The 20,491-nt window shown below is 42.9% G+C and overlaps 1 protein-coding gene across 3 annotated transcripts in view; it reads right to left on the minus strand.

Moving 5' to 3' along the window:
* celf2 (cugbp, Elav-like family member 2) overlaps nucleotides 1–20,491 on the minus strand; it is a 211,579-nt gene that overhangs the window by 66,991 nt on the left and 124,097 nt on the right. For all 3 annotated transcript variants that reach the window (XM_015002472.2, XM_088003064.1, XM_088003065.1), the window contains exon 3: nucleotides 16,659–16,855. In XM_015002472.2, the coding sequence (XP_014857958.1) occupies nucleotides 16,659–16,855 (197 nt within the window). The remainder of the gene's footprint in view (nucleotides 1–16,658; nucleotides 16,856–20,491) is intronic.

Consider the following 20,491-nt stretch of genomic DNA (forward strand, 5'->3'; position numbering starts at 1 on the left):
GAAGAGCTTCTACAGATTCTACAGCCTGTTTGTGCCTCAAATCTTAAAATAAATGATCATTTCTCTCTGCAGGAGGCTGAAATCTGCTGCATTTATCTTCTGACATTAAATATGGACCAATTACATTACAGTTTGTGAACTGAGATTCAAAATGTTTGTAAAAATTAAAGAAAAACAGAAAATGGACAAATTTCACAAAACGGTCAAATTACTTAAAATTCTGGGAAAAAAAGCTGTAAAAATGGCTTAATGGAAAAAAATATATAATACTACCATTATTACCAATATTCTAATTATTATTATTATCAATTACTTATTATAAATATATTTTATATGTATGTCTATAATGACTTTAGCTACTACTATAAATTATTTGTAATAAATATGTTTTAATAAAATTTCTAATAATTAGTTATTTTATTAATATAAATTTTTTGAATATTATTCCATATTTTATTTGAAGATTAAGTTATGTACTCAGTTTATTTACCTACAAATGTCCTGAGAAGAATCTAACATTTAATTATAGAAAATTATCTGTAGGGCATTTATTAATTCACTTTATGCTCCGTTTGCCTTCCATACTCCACCTGATGGATTGTATTTAATCCCAAACATTAGATATCATTTCTGCCTCTAAAGCCAACAGAAAGATGCAAAGTGCAGCAGGTTTCTGAGTCCCTGCAGAGAGGAAGAGCAGAGCTGCAGAAATCTGCACATTCATGCAAAAAAACCCAGGAAGAAAACATTTAGGCCAGACAAAGAGGCGTGGCTCTTCTGCAAACATCGGCTGTCTGTTGATCTGGGCCAGAAAATCTGAAGATCCTTCTGTCTGAATCAATTAATACAAAGATCTCAGGAGTTCCTTTCAATCCAGACTGAGGATGCGGCGCAGAAAACATTACACACTGTGGGTCTGAGATTGTGTTGCATCAAACACGAGCTGCTTTATTAGAGAGGTAAATATCCCATCATCACGCAGCAGCCACAGGTGAGCCGCTGCCGGATCGTCATTCTGGAGGCTCCAGTTTTTGCCATCTGTTAATTTCTGTGCTTATTTGTCCAGCGGTGAGCAGAAAGCGCTTTTGTTTACATCTGCTTTGTTGTTTTCCCGTTGTGCTCTGACACAAATCAAATCAGCCGGACCGAGGCGGAGCCGCTGCTGGTTCTGATGGCCGGTGACGCCTGGCCTGCGGTCCAGCAGCGAGCATCTGGAGCGGGTTTCGCCTGCCGTCCCACAGTCCCAGTGATGAGGCTGGGAGCGAAATGGATCTGGATTCCTGCAGCGTCCTGCGGGACGAGCTGGCCCATCGCCTGGCACCGCCGACGTGAGCTGGATGCCGCTGCACCGTGTTGTGCTGCGCCGCGCTGCGCCCGCCGCTGCACTGCACGGATAACACCGGGCTTAGTGTCTGCTTCACCTCCACTAACACACAGTCCACCGCGTGTCACTTCCTGTCGCCTTCTAATGGGACAATCAGCAAGATGGAGACTTAGAAATGCATAAAAAGCATCATACACAACAAGCTCCTCCTCCCCCGCCTGTTGCTGAAAACCATCAGTCAATAAGAACAAAGCAAAAATCAAAAAATCGAGAGGCAGAAATATTTTCTAATAAACAATCACCAAGGACAAGACAGAAAACACAACTCGTCAGTTTTAGTTAGTTTTTAGAGTGTTTTTATTATTTTTAATATTCTTTAGGTTTTTTCATACTTTGGTTAATTTTAAGGCTAAAGTACTGTATTGTGATTATGTCTACATCTATTGGATGAGAAAGACTCAACAGAAAATTGTTCAATTATTGTTGAACAACCAACTGATTGGTGTTTTCTCCAAACTGTCGTTGACATTTACGGACAGCTGACATGAACTGGATGTGTGGAGAAGGAAATAAGTCAATCTAACATAAAGCTAGATAATAAATCAATAATAAATATCGCGACAGACGCGATCAATAGATAATACAGCTGATAGAATATTCAACATGTAGAATATTCTCTGACTGATCCAGAGTGAGACATTAGGTTAGTGCACATATGTCAGAGTCAAGGCCCGCGGGCCACATCCGGCCCGCGAGAAGGTTTTTTGCGGCCCCTGGGATGATCTTGATTTATTATTAGAACCGGCCCGCAGACCGCAGCAAGCCGGCACCCCGTCTGAAAAAAAAATATCTTCCTTATTTGAACTGTAAGTAGTTCTTTAAATGTTCTGTGAGATGATGTACTTACCCATGTATCCATAACAACCGGAACTTTCAATATCCACCAAGTTATTGCCGAAATATACCGTCTATTAAACGAGTCCCCCCCCGGATTAATTACATTCTCTGCAGCTGCAGCTGCGAAGTTACCGTATTAACCCGATACTTGCTGGAAAGTGCAACGTCTCCCCTTTCAGAAACCGTTGGAATTTTTCCACTTAGCGCTACGTGTGGCGGAATTACGGTACTGCAAATTTAGATGTGTCGCCGGCGACACATCTAAATTTGCAGTACCGTAATTCGCCGGCGACACATCTAAATGCCTTGACTCTGACATATGTGGATTAATAGATTTTTGCACTTTATTTTATTGTATTTCAATCCAATTATATTTTAAAAATATTTCAGTTGTGTCTGTTGAAAATTAAAGATTACTGACAGAGCCATAAGAAAATATTGCTTTATTTATCTGATCATATTGAAATATATTTGTTAGGTTTTCAGTAGGTTCAATTAGGTTCACTAGACTATATGCGTCATTTAAAAAAATTTCAATGAACATTCGATCAGTCCGGCCCTCGGCTTGTAGCTAAATTTTTTATTTGGCCCTCCGTCCATTTGACTTTGACACCCCTGGGTTAGTGGAATCAACCAACTTCCTCTCTCTTTGGTTGCCTAGCAACAACCTGTTGAATAACGACACAGCAGCAGTTGAAGGTTTGGCCACCGAGCTTCATAACACGGCTGAGTTCACCTCCACAGACAAACTGGAATAAATAAATCATTAAAAATAATAAAAACAGGACCTGACTGACAACACGAAGCAGGCTAAAGCTGCTCCATCATGTTTATGTCTGTATGGCTCAAAAAATTATGAAACGAAGGTTAAATATTGGCCCAGTCAAAGCCTGGACTGTAAGCTGAACAAGGTGTTTGGTTTAAAGTTAATCAGACTGTAGCCTTGGAGCCACATTAGCTTTTAGCGGTTTTCCTCCAGCTCGGTGCAAAGCATCCAGCAGGGAACCGTTAGCGTAGCCTCGGCCCGCAGCATTACTACTATTATCATTCCAATTGCACCGGTGTTCACGTTTTTGGCCCCCGATGGGCCATTTGCAATTCCAATAAACAGTGTTAGCTGCTAGCCACAAATTACGATTCCAGTGGCGTTTCCTGCAGAGCTGGACATTTGAGGGTTAGCTTTTGGTGTTAGCATTAGCGATTCTGGCAGCATATAGCATGCAGGGGGGGCTGGAGAGCGCCGCCGCCGCCGCGCGTTGAGATTCCCGAGCTGTCGCCGCGCCTTGGAGCCATGCAGCATGTGGCGGATCGTCCCAGGTGGTGGGCTGTCAGGACGGGGATCAAAGAGCAGAGGAGCGGACCTCACACACACACATTTACACACCCGGGCGTGTCACTTCCACCTGTTTAACAGTCAGCACACTCGCTCGCAGAAAAAAAACCCTGCAGTGAGCCACAGAGTGACACGCTTATCTGAGAAGTCTGTCTACAGCAACGCGTCGCATTTACACAAACACACTTTAAAAGTGCTAAAAATGTGCAGCCGACTGGCATAAATGCTTCTTCCGGCGGTTTTTGTGAGTCTTTTCTCGCAGCACAAACATTTACTCTGAGGCAGAGGGGCTCAGAGCGCCGAGATCCGCTCTGCTTGAGTTGTTGAAGAGGGACTCTCAAAAAATACACACCAGAGACGAGCGCACAAACTCCAGGAGAGGGTAAATCTATTACAGGCTGCTGCGTGTGTGTGTGTGTGTGTGCGTGTGTGTGTGTGTGTGTGTGTGTGTGTGAGAGAGAACAACAGGAAGACGAGCTGAGAGGACAAGAGGAAGAAGGGCAGAGGGTGTGCACCACAGAAGAAGAGGGATGGGGGAGGAAGAGGTTGTGAACAGAATAAAGAGCAGAGGAGGGAGATGCCGGTTCATAAATGCTTCATGGAGGCTGAAAGGCGGCCTTTGACTGAGCGAAGACCTCCCCCCCCCCAACCTGTTTCTGTCAACACATCCAGCCTCTGGAACAACAGAGCAGCAGCTACGGTGGTCCTGATGGGTCAAACTGACCTCATATGTCAGCTTTTACTTAAAATCATTTCTAACTGCAGCGCAAAGATTCACCTTCACTTCTTCCACTTTTTACTGCAAACTTTAACTCATAAAAACCCATAAAAATAAAGTTTAATATTAAATCCTTAATGTTGATTTAAAACAATCCTAATTCCACTCTAGCAAGACAATTTACCATGTTATAAAGCAAATAATCTGCCAGAACTAGAACTTTTTAAATCAATTTTAAGGAATTATTTACTTTAATCAAGATCCTATTATCTCCTGAAAAGTTACTTATAACTTAAATAAGATAAAACGAAGATATTTGCAGTAGAAACTAGACCAACAACACTTGGTGAAATTTGGTGTTTTTGGATTGAATACTTTCTAAAAATCCATCAGATGTTTTTAGAAGCAGGATAAATTTTCCCAACCTGGCAACCCTGCTCTTCCGTTTCGGTTTTTTTCTTCTGTGGTTCTCTGGAAGCATTTTTGTAAATTCCCTTTTAAAATAATTGAAGTATTTTTTTATAACGTCTATCTTGGGTTAACATTTCCAGAAAACAGTTTTTCATTTAAAATGTTTATTTGTGAAAATAAGAGCAGCTCCGCCCTTTAATTTGGCTTTTTGTGACTAATGAAGTCATTACTGTATGTTTCTGTAATTGTTCATTTAAACGATTGAACTATTTTCTCACGCGAGGTGAACAGCTCACATTTCAAAAATACGTTCGTTTGGTGAAAAAACCGACAAAAACCCCCCAAAAAAACTTGTCAATGAAAAGTTTCAGCGTTTGGATGAGAAGGTATTTTGGCCGAATCCAAACTGCAATGGAAACATTTTATTCACATCCCCATGAAGAAGAAAACGACAGGAAGTGGTTGGAGGACTTATTAAACTTATTCACATGTGATTCTAATCGTGTTTCACATTTAATGGAAACAATGAAACTTGTGTTTTTTGTGCACATTTAAAACATTTATAACAGAAAAGCAGCAGCTGATTCCAAAGAAGAGAGAAAATCCACAGAACGCTGAAAAAGATCCAGACCTCAAACATTAACATTTCCTGCAGCTTTAAGATGCATCTCGCCTCCGAAACACCCGAATGAATGAATGAATGAATGAATGAATGAATGACAGACTCGTTACCATCAGAGCTGAATCACTGCTGATGAGGTGATCAGGTTGTTGGACTTGAACAAGCTGCTACATTGCTGTTTTTATTGTAAAAAAGTTAAATCTAAGTATTTACGGAGCAGAAAATAACTTTCTGCGTTTCCTCTGCAGGCGCCGTCAGGCTTGGCTTTTATCATCGCCTTCACAGGTGTCGCCACTGAGGAGGATGAAGCTAAAAAGAACAATATGCTCACGCAAACCAGCAGCGCCGCTTCATCTCAGGAGACGAATCAGAAAGCACTGCGCACGGATGATGTGCAACCGCCTTTTATTTTGTCTTTGAGCGACCCGAGGTGACCAAATGAAATGCAAACCTGTTATTTATACTCTGATGAGAAGCTGCACTTCTACAGCGAGATAAAGACGCAGACTTTCACAGGGCAATGCCCCTTCTAAGCAGAGATGGCAGTTTCATGGTCAGCTAATCTTGTTCCAGGATTACCATCTGCAGCGCAAATCAAAGAAAAGCAGCCAACACCGAAAGCGACGGAGGCAGAATCGAGTCAAACCGTGTCATTCCGAGAAGCAAAGCAGCAAATGTCAGAAGCTTTTTGCTCCCAGGAAACCAAATCCTGAAAAAAGTAAAGCTGGAGTGTGCTCAGCATCAGACTCTGACAAGAAGATGGCAAAGCCTGAGAGGACAATCATGTGGACACTTCACAGCCCGACTGACGTTCGGCTTCGGCTGGGTTCTGCTGCAAAATAAGAAAAGACAAACTGTTCGCAGTCGGTTCCTCTGAAAGTCCCAGCAGAGGTTTGAGGAAACGATCCGTCAGAGACCAAGTTAAACTTTAAGTTCATCAAAAACACCCAGAAGAACTTTACTCAGAAATCCAGTTACCAAACTCTGGGTTTGGAGATTGAATGTGTTTCCAATGAACTCGTTGGGTTTCCACAGTTCAGAGTTCAGGGCGGCCATCTTGTTCCACTAGCAGGTTTTACAGTTTCTGTTTGTTTGGAGGTTGAATTCAGATCAAACCTACAATAAAATATTAGAGTCAGACAAGAATAAAGTCAGTTTTACCAATACGAGAATAAAGTTTTGATTTTAGGAGAATGAAAACTAAAGTAAATATCCAGGCCTTTTCTCATTGAAACAACTTAATTTCTTGTATTTTAGGACGTTCTTCTGGTAAAACTGTCTTTATTCTGCTAATATTTTAACTATATCCTCATAATTAAAGTGACATTCTGGTGGCCTGGTCTTAATGCTCTATGATACGACTCACAAAAGGGATGATTGAAATAAAAAAACGTTTTTTACTAATAATCCCATCAGATTTTCATCAAGGGTTTATTTTATGTTTTTAAACATTTAAAAGCAGCAGAAAACAGCCAATAAAACCAGGTGAGAAGTGGATAGAAAGCTGATGAGCGTCCCCAGACCTCTGATGTGTGAAACATAAACAGGTTATGATCACGTATTCAGAACGCCGCCGTGCAAAACGCTAAATCACTCCACACTGAATCCTCATTTCAGGCTGAGAGGAGAAAAGGAAAAACGTTTACAGGTTATAAAGGCCGACCCACATGCTCTGATAACAGCCCTGCTAAACGCTTTTGTTTCCTTTGTGCTGGAATAGGATGAACCCCTGCTGAAAATGATGCGGCTGAAATTGTGAAAAATCTGCTCCAAGGTAGCAATTCAAGCCGGCAGTTTAAGTGGCGATAAGTAATTGGTGTTTAGTTTAAAAAAACAGACGCAGAAAGAAACACGCTCCTGATGCGTCCAGAGAATAAAACATCTCCAGCAGCTTCAGCCTTAAAGATGGAAACAATCAGAAACTCCTCAGTTTATCGCTCTGCGTCTGCAGCCATTTACCTCAGAATAAGGCAGAATAATAATCCATATTCATGACGATGCAATAAAAACTGGAGTTTGAATATACAGGCAGTTTCAGTAACAGAGTCCAAACTAAACCTCCTCTGGTCTTTATCTGGCTGAATCTTTCCGGTAAAATCGGTTCAGTTCATTTAAATCACTTTGTTTTTAGGTTGTTTGAGGTCAATTCATGGATTTCTTTACAGTTTAGCTCCGGAAACGTTTCATTCTCCAGGTTTCTGCATCCAGCTGAAGATTTCAGGTGAATTTAAGGATTTTTTTTTATCTCGTCCACTTTGTGCAGGAAAGCAGCCCCACATCATGATGCTGCCAACACAGCTGGCAGGACGGTCAAAGTTCAGGTGGTATGCAAGTTTCTGAGATGCTAATCAGTTGCTAACAGTTGTAAACACCTTGTTGCCATGGTTACGCATCATATTAACTCCTCCCAGCTGCTCAGAACCAGAGGGGATAATTGTTCAAAAAGCAACAAAAAAATGATTTACATGAATTATTAAGAAAACAAATGGCTGAACTTAAAATAAAAACGTTCCTCTGATGATTTTGCATCTCTTCTGGTTGCTGCTAATCCAAACAGATTCATAATTTCTGTTTCTGATGCAGATTTTCATTGAGATTGTCCTGGAAGTAAAAACTTTTCTTAAAACGAGGCTGTAATTATTCAGGCTGCGTTTATCTACAGAAACATTTAGAAGCCAGTTAGTGTTGGAAATCTTTGCCTGTGCAGCTGATTTATTAGAGCAATATTTGCAGGTCTCAGGGGATGAAATTATCCTGTATCCATAGTGTGAAAAATTTACATAATTTCTTATTTCTAAGTGTTAAAATCTTCTTTCCCGTCTTATTACAGCTGCAGGTTGGAGGCTGAATCAGCACATGGAGAAAAGCCCTGCAGGCCCAGAGGGAGGGGGGCAGGGGGGTATTAGTGTGGGGGAAGTGCCCAGGCCGGCGGCATCGGAGGGCATTAGGGGCCGTGGCCCCCTGGACTGGACACTGATTCAGATCTGCTAACTTCAGTTACTGCTCCAGTAGAGGCGGCTGTATCGGCCCGTGTCCTGTCATTAATGGGTTTACTGGTTTTACTGGTTACATTCACTTGAGTAACTTTTTGGGAAAAAGTCTTTATAAAGTAGTTTGACTGCATTTACTTTTTTCTTTTACTTGAATAATAATATTGTTGCTACTCTTAGTGAGTAGATTGATTTTGCATTTAAATAAATAAACATCAGAAATCGGAAACTGTAGCTGCAACATGTGAGCGAACCTTTATGGAAATTTGATTATTATAAATTACTCAACATTTCACAGATCTCAGTTTATTTTGTATTGATAAACATGGTTATTTTATTTGAATGGTTCGATAGTTACAGTAAAAGCTTGTTTATTCTGTCCCTCCACAGTAAACTCTGCAGGCCGTTAGCGCTGCCAGCAGCCGGTAACGCTAACGGCCTCCGGGTGGCGCCGGTTGTCTCCCTCCGCTCGGCCCCTGAATGAGTGACAGTGAACGATGGGGAGCGCAGTCCGGATCTGACGGCGCAATAAAGGAGAGATTTACCGATGGAGAAACACAGAGGATGAGTGGAGGGCTTCAAACAATGGCGCCTCTCTGACGGGCGTTTGGCCGACGTTCTAATCCTGTTAACGCGGGACTCGGTCCAACTCACTGCACTTCACAAATCTACACAATCCACTGGTTACTTTGGCGAGGCAGCACCAGCCCCCCCACCGCAGAGACAACAGGAGGCGTTTTCCTGGGAACCGAAGCCAACGTCTGGATGACCCACAGTGCTCCACAAAGCATCTTCACTCATAACCAAGCAGCAATCTCCCCGTCGCTGAGCCATGCAGCAGCAGAAACGGGAGAAAAACACAGATGAGCTGAAAATCCACACAGAAAAAAAGCTCCCATTAAAATCCACCTGCAGCTGCTCTCTAATTGGGCCTGGGTAGCCGACTCAAAAAGCCAACGTCTAGTTAAGGCAATATAATTGGCCGCTCTGCTTTAGGAAAGAATGAAATAAATCAGTCCCCCGTCTCAGGTCGGCCCCGACTCAACCGAATCCATTAGAGCAGATAATTGTTTTGGACGGAGCGCCGTTCGCTCGGCGTTGCCATAGCGGAGCGGAGGGAGGCGGTTGGCTCTGCCGAGTCTCTGGACGCGGAACCGGAGCCGAGCTGATCGGGAATCAGAGGCTCTATTCTCTCTCTGCCTGCGTTTATCTGGAATCATGGCTGCAGTTTTCACCAGATTCCTGTTTTCATTCTGCCCATCAGAACGACATTTCGGCTAAAGGCAGCAGGACGACGTTCAGACCAACAGACATCACTGGAGTCTGTTTTTATGGCTGCTGGGGTTTTATTACTGAAAACAGATTATTGTGCAACATTTCTGTCAAACATCTGAGGTTCAGTCTGAGATCATTTGGTTTGTTTCTGCAGGGAGATGCAGTTTTAACAACAAACGAGCTCAGAAATCTGATTGGAAAAGCTAGATATGAGAAAGCAAAATGAAGGACAAGCTCAACAATATTACCCTCAATTTTCATAGAGCAAACCTGAAATATTTTTTAAAAATTGTAGCTTGGGAGGATGAAACCCCGAGATGAGGAATAACGGTGATGCTTCTGCACCGATCCGGTTTCCTGTGTGTGTTAAACATGTCAGGCCTGTTTGGGGTCTGGAGTGTTTATGGCCTTTAGCTTTTCTTGGTTCCTCTATGAAAACTAAAGGTTCACTTAGAAATCCTTCTGCAGAAATTCAAGTCGAACTGTTTCTCATCTGTTTTGTCTTTGCGTCTTTTCAGCTGCTGCATCAGAAATGTTTGATGGAAACAGCAAAATTCAAAATATTCCTCAACTTTGCAAACCATTTTTACGCTTGCTTGAGGTAGTTTTTAGTTTTTCCAAGAGTTAAAGAGGAGATGGAGTTGGTTGACGAACGTTTACCTCACGTTTCTGACCCGAAGTTTCCACCGTTACGTTAAAATGACGTTTCTTTCTTTGTCTCCAGACGACAGGAAGCTTCACCAGTGAAAGTTGACAGGATAGAAAACGACCTTCCTGAAAACCTCTCTCCATTTTCAACCACTTCCTGTTTATTACAGCCATGCGCAGCTCCAACATTTATTCAAATTATGCTTTGCAACATTTTAAGTTTTCTCAAAATTTGCCCAACAGTTGGATGGAAACAGTTTTAAAAATTGTTTGTTTGAAAAGCATCAGTTGTGCCATCAGGAGTCCCTCTGGGAGCCGTACCAGGACCTGCTTGCTGCTGTTTTCACCATTTTGTAGAAACTTTGAAATGATCGTCCATGCTGTAATTTCTCAATATGAAATTAATACAAAAGGTTCTGAAGTTCTAGTTTTAACAGCAGGAAAACAACCAGAGCTGATTTTTGGTCTAATTATGTTTTTATGACTTTATTTCTCCTTTATTCTTGACCTTTGAATTTCTCTGGTTTGCCTTGTTGTTTTTAAAACGACACGGTGGAGAAATTATAATCTGTGAGGTTAATACTGTGATGATCCTTAAGCCTCCACTGTCTTATCAACTGGACAATAAATGCTATTTTAAGGCCCTTTTTGACAATCTGACATGTCTGCTTGGTAAAATATGTTGATATTATTCCAAACATTCTACAAAATAAGTAAAATCTTTAGAATCTTAAAAATCGACTTCCTGCAATTTAGATTTTGCAGTTTCACATTAATTCCTGTAAAACTTTTTTCTCTTCTGCTTTAAAACATTCGTCACCTCCTCGTTACCTGCAGGCTGGATCTGCAGCATCCTAATATTCCCTCCATGATGTATTTGCTTTCCATGTGGCTTGCAGTTAATTTTTCATACTTCCATATTTCTGAATTATTTCCAGGTCACGCTGTGCACAAAGAATTTGGTGCAGAAAAGAGCCACTTAATGAAGACATTAAACTTATTGTGTGTGTCTCAGCAGCTCATGTGGGCTATGGTGCATCATTAAGATAAATGACATATCACATCCTCTGCCAAAACCCCGACACACACACACACACACACACACGCACGCACACACACACACACACACACACACACACACACACACACACACACACACACACACACACCCGTCATGGAGCTTACGGTTGTGTTTTAGCAAGAGGACCATTTTCTGTTTACCCCTCTGGCTCTCCTTGTCTCATTCTCTCTTTATCTCTCCCTGCATCTCTGTCTCTCTTTCAGCACAAAATGGCAAATTGCTCCATTTCTCACTCACTCCTCTTTCCTCCACCGCTCATCCAGTCATCTGGTTATTAACTCCAAACACATTAAACCAACACAAGCGCCACCAATATTCCCTGGCCTCTCCTCGTCGGCATAAACACACACATATACACACCAGACCTGGGATTTTACCAACAACGACGAAAAGCAGCTTCATGTTGGACCCAATTAACACTTTGGAACCAACCCGGAAAATCTGGGGATTATTCAAAGTAACGAAGCTCAGTCCAAATCAACTCCCGCAGTTTATTAATTTTGGCTTCTAACTAACCTAAACAGGCTTAGAGAGATCAGTTAAAGTTTGTGTTTTTGGAAGCGCAGCAGCGATCCGGATATTTCTGGGTTTTACGGAAACGACTGGCGTTTGCTGCAGGAATTTAGTTTTCCAGGCTCTCAGACACCAGATGACAAAATTAATAATGAGTGGAGGATTACACTGATCCACTGATAACCACTTAGTGGTTTGATGAGAAAACTGTAGTTTAGCCAAAGCTTTCAGTGGGAATTAAATCCTTTAATTAATCATTTATTTACTCCTCTTCATCCATGTTGGTCCAGATCTGATTTAAAGTTATACTTTGCAGTTTGGCTTCAATGAAGCGACAGAAAACAGCAAATCTATTACATTTATCCAAAATAATGTAGCAGAGCAGAGAATAAAAACGTCTTTTCACTTCCTAATCCAGAAGTTCAGAAAACATCTGGAAGTTCAGCATTAATGAGTGGAGAAGGAAAACTGAAGTCATGATCAGAAACTTTCTGTCAGCCGTTAGTCGCTGCTGAAGCAGCTGCTGTGAATTTGCTGATGGAAGGAAGAATTCAGTCGTTTTCTTTCGGTTTTAAGCCGTTCCACTTTATTACACATACCGGTATTTATGGACAGATCTGTTGGTTTGTACCAACATCTGGTAAGAACTTCGTGTCAGATTAAAATATATTTTCGTAGAGAAACAGGTTTAACACTTTACGCATTAGATTGATTTCACACTGATGTAACTGGTGAAAACTTCAAATTTATAACAATTTTAACATTTTCATGATGTTTTGGCTCCACAAAAACGGTAAAAACCGAAATCAGGAAATCATGACTGGATCTGAAGTCAGTCAGGTCAGATCTTCTTCAAACCCAGATTCATACAAACAAATGAACCCGTTCAGCATCCAGCGAGATAAAACATGATTAACTAATCCTACCAGGAGTTCATCCACCAAGCTGAGTTCATCTGGTTCTTCATTTCCTGACAGGGTTTCCCAAAATGTACTTTCCATTTTTTATTTGTCTCTTTCAATGTCCACCTATGCTTCGGAAAATGTGAATAAATGTAATGCCGTTATTATTAAAGCTAAAGATAAAACTAAACCTGAGTTATTCAGAAACTCGTCTGAACATCTGTGCATCATCAGCATAAACCAGGACCGAGAACTGGACCCTGTGGAACTCCACGGCCAATTCAAACTAAAGTTACATTTAATAATGTATTTCCTTCAGCTGTGTGTTTTTAATTAGATTTAGCTTTAAACTTTCTCTCCTATGTTCCATTTCTGGACAAAAATATAGTTACGGTTTTGGATTTCTTGATTTGTAAATAAAGAAATTATTGCATTAAAACTTGGCAAGTTTTAAATATGTTTTTCTTTAATGCTTCATTGGATGAGTTTTCATCTTTCCAATTGACTTTTCACACCTTAAAGCGACCAAAACCATGAACAACTTAATACGAAGGTTTACGATGAATCATTTATAAGCTTGATTCTCCCAAAGCTTCAAATCAGAAGAAGCTTCACAAAAATCTTCAAAATAACAAGAGAAATCCAGAGAAACGTGTTGGAAAACAGTTTCTTCACTGCTGCATGATGGGAGAAAACAACATTTTACAGCTTCAGGTATAAAAACGACAAGCGCATAGAGACACGTCTAAGTGATTTTTAAGGTTTGACACGATTATTTTCCTGGATGAAGCCTTCGCAGCGCCTGGAGAGATGTGAGCCGGCATTACAGAAACAATAACTCTCCCATTCACACCAAATCTCTTGTTTATTAAGTTAGATTATATCAGATTAACTTCTGCTCACAGAATGAAATCAGAAAAGCAGCTCTGTCATTTTCAAATCCAGCACACAACACTAATTTCCCAGAATTTAACGAGGATTTATTTTGTTTTCCCACGTTCCGGTCCAAGCGTCCTCAGAGAGAGTTTATCACGTTGTGTTCGTTTCATCCGTTTGCTGCTCAGGTTCCTTTCAGGAATGACAGAAAAGGCGACTAATGAGGATGCAGACAGAACCGACACTAACGAGCTCGCGCCGATCCGAGCTGCTGCTTCACCACGAAACAGTCTGTGGGTCAGCGCGAGGGGAACCAGGAGGGCTCATTTGCCCCAAATGTTTTTTTCCGCCCAGCACTGTGGCTAAATTAAAGTAAACAGAGCGGAGCCGGGGAGGCCACAGTTGAAATTTCAGCAGAGAGGCGGCAGCAGATGAGGCCATACGGCTTACCTAACTAGCAGAAAGCAGCAGCAGCAGCATAACAAGGCCAGAAGAGCTCAATCAAAACGCTTCCTCTTAGCGCCTTCACCTCTCAGCACAGAGAAAAGATGAGGCGCACAGAGAGAGAACGTCACTTTGAGCAGAAGAATGAAAAGCATGATAGGTGGCGCCGCTCTTGACTCATCAGCCATAAAAACAACTCATTTCAAGGGTGCTGAAGGCTGAGCAGGAGATTTGATGGAGCTGAAGGACGGGGAGGAAGAGGCCCAACCCGGGGAGCCGGAGCCGTCTGAAGGCCACAGCAAACATCCAGGGAACACGACGAGCTGCACCGGCGTCGGCCCAACGGACTCAGAGGAAGGAGGAGAGGGAGCGTCTTTTAGGAAACAGGAAACTAGATCCAGTTTGAAAACATCTTCTCAACCAGAGGCGGATCATTTGAGTTTTACTGGATCGGTGTTTCCATGAACCACAGAACCAAGGAGAGGAGTTTCAGTCGTATCAAAACACTTTCCGGGAGTCATATGATCAACAACTGGATGTTACTACTGCTGGAAACGCTGAAGAAGACCAGAGGAAGTTTCTAAACAGCTTCACAGTTTAGAAAAGGTTGATAAATTTCCCAAAATGTAGCCGCTCCCAAGTAGGCGGGGCTTGTCGCTCCAACGTCTCCTCTGATTGGCTGAATTATGATTTTAACTGTCTACATCCGTCTCTGCTGAGTTTTAATGGCTTATTGCATGAACAAACTTATTCTGGTGTGATTTTAATGTCACTTCTTGTTCAATAGAATCACTGGAATTACGACATTTTGTTTTTTCGTCGTTGGCAGAACATAAATGGAAACTCAGCTGCGTGAACCTGGACTGCAGCTGAAGCTCTGCAGGGTCTGCAGATCATCTCTGAGGATCTGAACACCTGTCGGTTGGGTTTGATCACTTCTTACCGTCTCCCTCCTGCAGAACGTCGCGCTTCACAAGCACAGGAGGAATGGAGAAAATCTTACATCAGCGTCTTTAGGATTCCTGGGAGTTTTTCAAAGCAGGACTTGTTTTTTCCATTTTCTATTAGAACTGAAGGAAACTTCTGCTTCGCTTCTCCCAAGGTAATCATGTGTGGAATTTCATGTGCTTAATATCTTTGCCTCATTTTAAAATGTATTTCCCGACTTATTATTCTGTTTGTCTCTACGACTTGTGAGCATCTCACAGATAATTAGAAAACTCCTGAAACTGTCTGAGGCTAAAAAGACAGCAAAACAAATCATCAATGACTGATAAATGACAACAATCTCCACAAAAGAATATATTTACAAAAGATTTCTAACCTGAATTGTTTTCTTTTCTGGAGAAAACCTACAAATTACGGAGGTGCAAAAGTCCCATAATTTATTTCTGGATTTCAAATTTCAGAGCATCATAAACAGACTGACTGCTCTCTGATCTATGGAGGGTGAAGAATGCCAAAAACTAACAAACATTTAATAAACCCTGGAATTATTCCCTCAATTTATCACAAATTAATTGCATCGTATTATTTATTCATGTCATGAATCCAGTGGGCGGGGCTTAAGTGAAGCTCTGCCCACATCAACCAATCAGACGTTAAATGAGATGAATATGAATTACATTCAGTTTCACCAGGAAACCATAAAACCATATGACTGATAACCATGGTATAAAATTAATTTATCAATTATTTATAGCTTATTTGAACTATGACACGTATAAATAATTTATTCATTATTTATTAGAATGTGGCATATTTGGCCCTCCGTAGCCATTGACCTTTTTTACCTTGAATTAAGTAGAAATCAAATTGGAAAAGAGTTTTAATTATTTTAAATTCATTTCCAGCTTCATCTTTCACAAAGTAAGTAAAAAATCAAATCATTCATCAACCGTTCAAAAGAATCAAGTAAGAAATTAATCTCTGGATATTTAGCATGCAAATACTTATATACTTGGATTTTTAAACTGATTCTGCAAAGAAAGTTTAAAGACCTTCCATAAACCAGAAGCAGCCCTGCAGGTGAATAAACGGATCGAACACGCTGTGTTTTGAGGCGTTGAGTCAGAAAGAGGAAGCAAAAGCTGCTCGTCTTCCTGATTAATCTGGTTTGCAGTTGGACGGAGGCGTCACGTCTCTCCTCCTGTCAGTCTCTCCTCCCACTCCCCGTGTCTCATCACAAGTGTCATCAGCACCCACTCTGCTTGACGCGTGTTAATATGGCAACACCATTGTCTGCCCATTTGTTGCTGCCGTCTCTATTGTTTGCTCTCACACTTGACGAATTCATCAAAGGAAAAAAGAGAGAAAGGGAATGGGAGGGAAAATAGCAGCAAATCACGCCGTTTTCGCACAATTGACTCTGCGAGTCTGTCAGGGTGCGTCTTTGTCTTCAATGGTCCACAAAATATGAGCTGGCTTGTGTAATTTTGCACGTATACGATGTGTTCAGCCATTAACCATCCTGGAATTGGCTCTTAAACAGCAGCCACTGAGCATCCATGAAGTGAAAGTGGTTCTGCGTCACGTTTGGATGGAAACGCTGTTTTCCCTTCAGAACCAGCAGCAGTGTGTGTGTGTGTGTGTGTGTGTGTGTGTGTGTGTGTGTGTGTGTGTACCTTTGCTCTGTGGAGGGTTCTGGCTGCGGTCCCGGAGGATGTTGATCTGGTAAACGGCGCCGTACGGCTCAAACAGCTCCTTCAGCTCCTTCTCCGACCAGGAGCGCGGGATCTGACCCACAAACATCTTGATGGCGTCCGGGTCCGGCTGGTCCGAATGCTCCAGCGCCCCGTTCATCTTCCCGGCCGTGCCGTTACTGTCGGACAAGCAAAGACACACAACGTCACGTCCCAGAATGCAACAGCTGCGACATCAGGATCCTCCATGACGGCTACGGCAGATGAATCTGAGTTACAGAGGAATATCAGGAACAGACTAAGATAAAGTCATAATATTGGTAAAATAAAGTTGCAATATTAGCAAACAAAAAGTGACAAAAAAGCAACGTTTCGATAGTTATCAATATCTGAAGTGAACAGATCAGAAAGTTTGTGATTCTTCGTAACAGACTCAGTCGTTTCAAAGTCCCTGATTCGATGCTGATGTTTAATAAAGTATTTTCTTATTTGTAAAACCAAAACCAAACAAAATACAAACAACTAAATTCTGAGTAAGATCTCCAAAATTCAGCAAAATACAAAACTACTAAAAGAAGCAAAGATTTAAATGATCTGGAAAAAACACATTTTGCACCAGAAAACTGTTTTTCATAGAAATCGCTGGTCACATATGAAGCAATTAAACAAAAAAGTCAAAGTTCCTGCAGGAATAAAACAGGAGGGACCATTGGTGGTCCTGGTGGTCGGAAAGCAGCTCCTCACATTTATGTAGTTTCTGGTTTAAGTGGTAAAAAGTCAAAAAGACGGACTGCAGAACGAGAAGCTTGGTTTCAGTTTCGCTTCAGTCCGACCAGCTAATGGATCCTTTCAGCCCCCATCAGAGTCGCCCCACATCGCTGCAGGTCAAACAGACAGAATTAGACCAATTACCTGCAGAGACTTTAAATAATGGCACCGAAGCAGATCTGAGAAGCCTCCCACACGGTTAAAACGGAGAAAGTCTTCAGGACGAAGGTTTCCTACGCTGAACCTTGGAGATCGTTTGTTCTCAGCAAACTTAGAAAAAGCCAAATATCTCAGATCTGGAGAACAAATCCAACAGTTTCATTTGGAGTGAAAAGCCTCTTCACACCATAACAGGGACAGAACCAAACTAATAAAACTCTCGGGTTCCTTCGCGGCTCCACACTGCCGGGCGAGGCGGCTTTCAATTCCGCTTTTACTGCCCGGTATCCCTGAAGCCGGCAATTTCTACACACGCTGACCTGACATCAGCAAACTGACGCTTCACTCCGATGCTGAACGTGATTTCTGGCGGTGCAGCGACGGATCTCCAGTCAGTAACTCCGGTTTCATTCCTCCGATTTACAACCCGCCAACAAAGCAGCGACATGAACCGTCACAGTTTCTTCTGCTGTTCGTCCATAAAAAGATACGAACCACAGAGAGAAGTGGAGATGCTTCATGAATGCACTCACAGGCCACTTTAATAGGTACACACATTAATGCAAACCATAACTCAGCCAATCACGTGGCAGCAGCTGGCTGCAGCAAGGCGTGTAGAAGTGCTGAAGTTGGTTTGTTTTAGTATTTCACAACCAGCCGACCTGCTGGTGGATGAGCCACAGCAGCAGCAGACTCTGACTGACTTCCTGTCGGCTGCAAACAGGAAACCGAGGCTAGACGTCGACCAGAACCGGACTACAACCGTGTGGACTAACATTTCACTGAAGAACTTGGTGAAAACTACGGATCGACTGTTATCCTGGATGAGCTTGGCTCAGGGGTTTCCAAGTCGGTCCTGGAGGCCCGGCATGTCTTAGTCTCTCCCTGGTTTTACACACCTGCATCAGATGAGGCTCGTTAGAGGCCTAAGCAGAACCCTGACCTGCTGAGGAAACTGTTACTACCACTAGGGAGAGAACTAAAACATGCAGGGTGCCGGGCCTCCAGGACCGACTTGGACCCCCCTGGCTTAGCTCCTTGGCCGTCATTTAAACCCCAGCAGAGTTGCTGCTCCAATCTTTGGTTCTGGGCTGTGCAGGTGACGACCGCAGGGCCTCATGGTGGACAGACGAGGGTTTGGGAGTCTGAGGGATTTGGGCACAGCAGATTCCTCCGTCAGATTCACTCCAGCTGCATTTCCACATCAGGGATGCAAACAAAATCGAGGTGAAGTGGTTTCACCCTTCTCCAGTACACACTAACAACACTCGTCTTCACAATACACACTTCTCGGACCGTGTGTCTGGAATGCCAACGCGAGCCGGTCCCCTTTGTTCAGATGTGTAAAGATGAAGAAAGAGTCTCAGTACGGAGCCTGATGGGCTGCAGAAGGCAGCAGAGCATCCAGAGCACCAGCAAAGAGACTCAAATGGCTGCAAACACACAGAAACACACAGCCATCAAAGTCTGTGGTCTGTTTAAAATGGCAACGAACCAATTTGATGAAACCAAGTCAATAGCCATGTTGCTTTATTGCTCTACTTTCCCTTTTGTTATTCTGGGCATTAGAGAGGAATTGCATTATCTTAAGAGGGAAAAGCAAAGCCAAATCCCAGACTTGGTCCGCTGACAACACTAATGCCACATTATAAAGCTTAGCAGGAGTAACAGAGTGAGAGTGAAGGAAGAAAGCAGGGAAAAGCAGAGAGATATAAAGAAAGACTGGGTGGGAAGGAAAGAAAAACACATCCAGACCTTTGAACGCGGGCCATCCATCTTTTGCAGAAAGAGCCGAGGCGCTCGGCAGAAACGCCCCATTCCTTAAACGACCTAAAGGACATGTCAAATAAAAACGCCGAGACCGGGGAGGGGAGTCAACGAGCCAAACCCGCGCTAACAGTCCTCAGGGCAATAACCGCTACCCACTAAGCTGTCCGATAAATCGTACAGGCCCCGGCGGGGAGGGAGCCCCGGGATGTGGCTGATGGGAGAGGGAAGGAGAGAAGGGAGGAAGGAAGGAAGGAAGGGAAGGAAGGAACGAAATGGTCGCCAACTGTCGCTGCGTCCCGATCAGAAGCTGATGTTCCCAAAAGACGACTGGACCTTAAGAGCGCCGGCGGTTCAGAGCGCAGAGCATCATCCCTTCACCCTCTGACACACACAGCTGATGTTTCAGGAAGAGGGGACAATCCCTCTTTGTTGGCTGTTTGTGAGGCTTGCAGGGACCGAGCGAGTCCGAGGGGCCACAACACAATAGCCAGTGTCAGAGGAGCGCCTTCCTCGTCCAGGACACTGGACAACATTCACTCTGCCTGCGAACACAATAAATAGCTTCACGCCGCAAGCCAGAAGGCATACGAATGCTCACAGAGCTATCTTGTCTAGATTGCACGCTCCATCTTCTCCTGAGGTGGTTGGAGGAGGCGACTCTTCCTAACTATGAAGGAATGAGCGCCCCTGTGGCCAGGAATGACAAGGTGTTATTGCAGGAGCTTTACTGTGCGACTGCATGTTTGCGGAAATGTGTGAAGCTCAGCAGGAGAGTGTCCTGGGGCTCGGATTAAGTCGTTGAGTGGATCCACTGCTGCCACGGCTTCTCCATCACCCTCCCTTTTTCCCTCCTCTTCCCTACTTTTCTATCTCTCCCTCTCAATTTGAGCCAATTGTCTGCCTTAATGGCTTAAGTATTGCTTCCATCACTCCAGTCTCCCTGCAGCATTGGGGCCACGGCTGAGGGCTGATCTACACTCAGAGTGTGCTCGGTCACACTGTAAGGAAAGTGTCTGGATGGGGCTTTGAAGCAGCTGCTGAGGGCTGTTATTCCCACATCTGACGCATCAAACAGCAGGCTTGTTCAGCCGAGCTGAAGCTGCTCTCTATTGACCAGG

Source organism: Poecilia mexicana, unplaced genomic scaffold (assembly GCF_051168715.1).
Source record: "Poecilia mexicana isolate PSO_F unplaced genomic scaffold, ASM5116871v1 scaffold_23, whole genome shotgun sequence".
Taxonomy (NCBI): domain Eukaryota; kingdom Metazoa; phylum Chordata; class Actinopteri; order Cyprinodontiformes; family Poeciliidae; genus Poecilia; species Poecilia mexicana.